The sequence below is a fragment of the Salmo salar genome, chromosome 18, assembly GCF_965601325.2.
Source record: "Salmo salar chromosome 18, fSalSal1, whole genome shotgun sequence".
Lineage (NCBI taxonomy): Eukaryota > Metazoa > Chordata > Actinopteri > Salmoniformes > Salmonidae > Salmo > Salmo salar.
Window position 1 is genome coordinate 81088227 of NC_138308.1, and position 5318 is coordinate 81093544.

At 42.8% G+C, this 5318-nt stretch overlaps 1 protein-coding gene across 2 annotated transcripts; it reads left to right on the forward strand.

Annotated features, from left to right (window-relative positions):
- The first annotated feature begins 8 nt into the window (after positions 1 to 8).
- On the forward strand, positions 9 to 5275 carry dhrs4 (dehydrogenase/reductase (SDR family) member 4). 2 transcript variants are annotated; one of them, XM_045700425.1, is made up of 9 exons: positions 9 to 435; positions 723 to 865; positions 1120 to 1297; positions 1560 to 1661; positions 3812 to 3882; positions 3960 to 4011; positions 4153 to 4287; positions 4438 to 4517; positions 4744 to 5275. In XM_045700425.1, exons 2-9 carry the CDS (start codon positions 726 to 728, stop codon positions 4856 to 4858), a joined length of 873 nt encoding a protein of 290 aa, XP_045556381.1. In that variant the 5' UTR covers positions 9 to 435; positions 723 to 725; the 3' UTR covers positions 4859 to 5275. The 2 variants fall into 2 exon arrangements, with proteins under 2 accessions (XP_045556381.1, NP_001134438.1); NM_001140966.1 differs by having other exon boundaries at positions 376 to 435; positions 4438 to 4493; positions 4744 to 5274.
- Positions 5276 to 5318: the final 43 nt, after the last annotated feature.

Consider the following 5318-nt stretch of genomic DNA (forward strand, 5'->3'; position numbering starts at 1 on the left):
CTCTGGGTAAGGTGCTTTCACATACACAGACAGTTCAATCTGGGCCATTTTTACCTGGCAAGGAGAGATGCTGTAACCAACTAATTACGTTTAATGTAAGTAGATGGTAAACGCAATAAATTGTTATGTTATTTGCTTTGCTGCGGGTTTTTGGATTCTGTTTGAATGGAGTATAGGCTGCCGTATAGACGACAGTACAGGCGCAATGTCAATAGACGCAGTTGTAAATAAAGCACTATACCCAGGATAGGACTTTTACTTTGGAAAAGTACCGGAAACGTCGTCTGTAAACTCGTGTTTTTGTTCCTGTCTTCTGTCACTGGACGTAAAGGACTTTGCACAGAGATACTTTGAACTTACAATTTGTAAACCAACAGTACGCCAAACCTTAGTTATTGGTGTTACATGTAGCCGTTACTGATCAGAAGGGCAAAGGTAAGGTCATATCATTGTATTTTGAATTCAACATAACACTGTACTACTTGTATTCTTGCACAATTCAACTTTCACCTAATTTCTGCTCTTCGTAACCGAGGTCTAGACACTGATAGCCACAATAAGGAGGCATATAAAGACATCATGGATAAAGCAATGCAATAACTAAGGGACCTAGGAACTAAGGCATAATGTTTTGAAAGGTTCACTTGTGGATTGGCGCCTGCATTTTTGTGTCTACTGTGTGTGTGTGTGTGTGTGCGTTGAGACATCTTCTCTCTGTCCAGGTAATGCTGAGGTGTCTTGTTAGCCGGTGCTTTTTGACCAATCCTGTCGCAGGTCAAACAAGAAAGATGTCTGGGGGCAGTCTTGCTGGGTCTCAAAGCAGTCTTGCAGGGAAGGTTGCCATAGTGACTGCCTCCACTGATGGGTAAGGAATAGCTGTGCTAACTGTTTTGCTGGGGATGTATTTCATTTGTTTTATAGTGAATTTCCCTCCTGCTCTATGGTCCTGACCTGGAAAAACTCTGGGCACCTAGTTAGCCTATAAGCCATAACAAGTGTCTAGAGAATAGGGGCCAGAGTTTTTCCTGATCAGGCCACACAGTCAGGGAAAGCTCTGGGCCCTATATATCATCCTTCTCCTACTGACTGTGTCTTCTTCTTCTACTTCTTCTCTTCCAGAATTGGTCTGGCTGCAGCTCAGGCTCTCGGTCAGAGAGGGGCTCACGTTGTGGTGAGCAGCAGACGTCAGTCCAACGTGGACAAGGCCGTGGCACAGCTGCAGAGTGAGAAGATACAGGTGACCGGGACGACTTGCAACGTTGGGAAAAGTGAAGACAGAGAAAGACTGGTTAACATGGTAAAGAAAGAGCCAATACATTTTGCTCCTATTCTAGAAGGTGCACACAGAGTGGACACCAGTTGATCATCACATGACAATATCGTATTGAAATTACACACCTTCAAATTATGTGACCACCATCACACTCAGCTTCACCACAGTGACATTCCAGTACATCATCGTTACTGTAATTTTCATTTCTTGACACAGGGTCACAGGCACAGCCATCAGTCACATGCCCTTACAGAATGTCAGTGTTATTATTTTCCATTCTGTTTAGACAGTGGAACATTGTGGCGGTATAGACATCCTGGTCTCGAACGCAGCAGTCAACCCTTTCTTTGGAAACATCATGGACTCCACAGCAGCAGTCTGGGATAAGGTGCATTATGCGTCCAAGCATCTTACAAATGTTTTGAAAAGCAACTGGACCTATAATCTGTCCCATATACTGAAGCCTTGATGCAATGAAAATATGTTACAAAAGTGTTACATGTCTAACAGTACCAAATTTCCCTTAGTTTAATGTAACAAGTTATTTGAAGTATTCAGTCAATTGTGTAATAACTACGTGATAGTATTCATTGGTTGAAATCGGAAGTTTACATACACTTAGGTTGGAGTCATTAAAACTCGTTTTTCAACCACTCCACAAGTTGGTTAGGACATCTGCTTTGTGCGTGACACAAGTAATTTTTCCAACAATTGTTTACAGATTATTTCACTTATAATTCACTGTATCACAATTCCAGTGGGTCAGAAGTTGACTGTGCCTTTAAACAGCTTGTAAAATTCCAGAAAATGATGTCATGGCTTTAGAAGCTTCTGATAGGCTAATTGACATCATTTGAGTCAATTGGAAGAGTACCTGTGGATGTATTTCAAGGCCTACCTTCAAACTCAGTGCCTCTTTGCTTGACATCATGGGAAAATCAATAGAAATTAGCCAAGACCTCAGAAAAAAAATTGTAGACCACATGTCTGGTTCATCGTTGGGAGCAATTTCCAAACGCCTGAAGGTACCACGTTCATCTGTACAAACAATAGTACGCAAGTATAAACACCATGGGACCACGCAGCCGTCATACAGCTCAGGAAGGAGACATGTTCTGTCTCCTAGAGATGAACGTACTTTGGTGCGAAACGTGCAAATCAATCCCAGAACAACAGCAAAGGACCTTGTGAAGATACTGGAGGAAATGGGTACAAAATTATCTATATCCACAGTAAAACGAGTCCTATATCGACATAACCTGAAAGGCCACTCAGCATGGAAGAATCCACTGCTCCAAAACCGCCATAAAAAAGCCAGACTACGGTTTGCAACTGCACATGGGGACAAATATTTTACTTTTTGGAGAAATGTCCTCTGGTCTGATGAAACAAAAATAGAATTGTTTGGCCATAATGACCATTGTTATGTTTGGAGGAAAAAGGGGGAGGCTTGCAAGCCGAAGAACATCACCCCAACCGTGAAGCACGGGGGTGGCAGCATCATGTTGTGAGGGTGCTTTGCTGCAGGAGGGACTGGTGCACTTCACAAAATAGACGGCATCATGAGGAACGGAAATTGTGGATATATTGAAGCAACATCTCAAGGCATCAGTCAGAAAGTTAAAGCTTGGTCGCATATTGGTTTTCCAAATGGACAATCACTCCAAGCATAAGTTGTGGCAAAATGGCTTAAGGACAACAAAGTCAAGGTATTGGAGTGGCCATCACAAAGCCCTGACCTCAATCCTATAGAAAATTTGTGGGCATAACTGAAAAAGCGTGTGCGAGCAAGGAGGCCTACAAACCTGACTCAGTTACACCAGCTCTGTCAGGAGGAATGGGCCAAAATTCACCCAACTTATTGTGGGAAGCTTGTGGAAGGCTACCCGACACATTTGACCCAAGTTAAACAATTTAAAGGCAATGCTACCAAATACTAATTGAGTGTATGTAAAAACTTCTGACCCACTGGGAATGTGATGAAATAAAAGCTGAAATAAATCACTGTACTATTATTCTGACATTTCACATTATTACAATAAAGTTGTGATCTTAACTGGCCTAAGACAGGGAATTCTTACTAGGATTAAATGTCAGGAATTGTGAAAAACGGAGTTCAAATGTATTTGGCTGAGGTGTATGTAAACTTCCGACTTGAACTGTAAATGCTTAAGTATTCATTGGTTGGTTTAACCGGGTCGGCCTCCCGAGTGGCGCACCGGTCTAAGACACTGCATCTCAGTGCAAGAGGCGTCACTGCAGTACCTGGTCCGATTCCAGGCTGCATCACATCCGGCCTATGATTGGGAGTCCCATAGGGCGGCGCAAAATTGGCCCAGCGTCGTCCGGGTTTGGCCCGGGGTAGGCCATCATTGTAAATAATAATTTGCTCTCAACTGACTTGCCTAGTTAAATAAAGGTTACACACATTCACATAGATGCTTAAGTATTCATTGGTTGGTTTAACATAATGTGGTTTAACATAGATGCTGTTTACATGCTCTAATGCTGTACTTTTCACCTCCACTCTCCACACAGATCCTGGATGTGAATGTTAAGGCAGCCTTTCTTATGACCCAACTGGTGGTGCCTCACATGGAAAAGAGGGGGTGAGAGAGAAGATATAAATAATGAAGTAGGAAGGTGTTTTGTGAACTATACCAATTACAATGTATGTGTTTTCCAGGGGCGGGAGTGTTGTGTTTGTGTCCTCTGTCGCCGGCTACCAGCCTATGCAGGTAAGCTCCTCTGATTTTCCCTCTGAACGGCTCTCGGGTCGATCATCTCAGAATTAGTTTTTGTGTGTAGTGTTACATTAGATCAATTTGCATTAGTATGAAGAAATATTTGTTCAACATGACCTTTGGACCCCCCACCAGGCCCTGGGTCCTTACAGTGTGAGTAAGACAGCCCTATTAGGACTAACCAGAGCCTTGGCCCCAGAACTGGCCCAGAGCCACATCCGGGTCAACTGTGTGGCCCCTGGCGTCATCAAGACCCGCTTCAGCCAAGCAGTGAGGATCCCCTCCCTTTCTATTGTCATCTTTACCGGTTTACTCTTTTCATCTTTACTTAGCCTCTATTTATATCACTCTTAGGAAAACAACAGCTATCATTCATACAAAGGGAGTTTTTGATCATGCTGTGTTCTTATTCTCTCTCAGTTGTGGCAGGACGAAGACATTGTGGATGAGTTCAAGAAGCAGCTTAGCATTAAAAGGTTGCCTTCAACTTCATTCTTAGGGTACATCGTTTAGTTTAGGGTACATTCTTACCCTCAAGTGTTATTGTTTTTATATAGTGTGTTCACAAATGTGTCTGACCCATTGTGACTGAATTGGTAGAATTTGCTTGTGTAACATTGAAAGAAATGTTGCAGTGTTATTGACGTCATATCTGTATTTGGCTGTCTTTATGCATGTTCACCATGGTGGTCTGTTTGATTTGTTACTTGTGTATTATTCTCCCAGGGTTGGGGAGCCAGAGGAGATCGGTGGAGTGATCGCCTTCCTGTGCTCTAAGGACGCGTCCTACATCACTGGAGAGACCATCACTGTGACTGGAGGGATGAGCTGCAGGTTGTGAGACTAGTCGGGCTGGAACGTGTCAATAGAATCTGGTCACGCTGACTGACTGTGACCCTCAAAGGAAACAATGCTTGTAATATAGGAATGGACGTTAAGACAGGTAGATTTACTCTACGTTGCAGAGAAATGGAATCCTCTAAGACTAGTAACATGAGGACACTAAGGCAGGAAGTGGACAGTGTTGACACCACTGCTGAGATTATTACTGACGTTGTTGGTATGTTTTTCAGTGGGCTCTATACTGTGTATTGGGTTAACACAATGTATTATTACTACACTTCAAAAAGACTGTCACAGCACACTGTAAGCATTTGAGCTCACAAGCAGGGTCCAAATGTCTGTTTTAGCTCTGTCCCACCATCAAGCCATTAGGAACTATAACTACATTGCCTTAATAAACAAGAGTTAACTGTCATACATGTTTGATTATTGGACTTCATAAATATAGATATGGGAAG

Coding starts and splice junctions, on each gene's coding strand:
- dhrs4 (XM_045700425.1), top strand. CDS start 726: ATGCTGAGGTGTCTTGTTAGCCGGTGCTTTTTGACCAATCCTGTCGCA. Junction 4,012..4,152: donor CCGGCTACCAGCCTATGCAG/GTAAGCTCCTCT, acceptor ACCCCCCACCAG/GCCCTGGGTCCTTACAGTGT. Junction 4,288..4,437: donor AGACCCGCTTCAGCCAAGCA/GTGAGGATCCCC, acceptor ATTCTCTCTCAG/TTGTGGCAGGACGAAGACAT.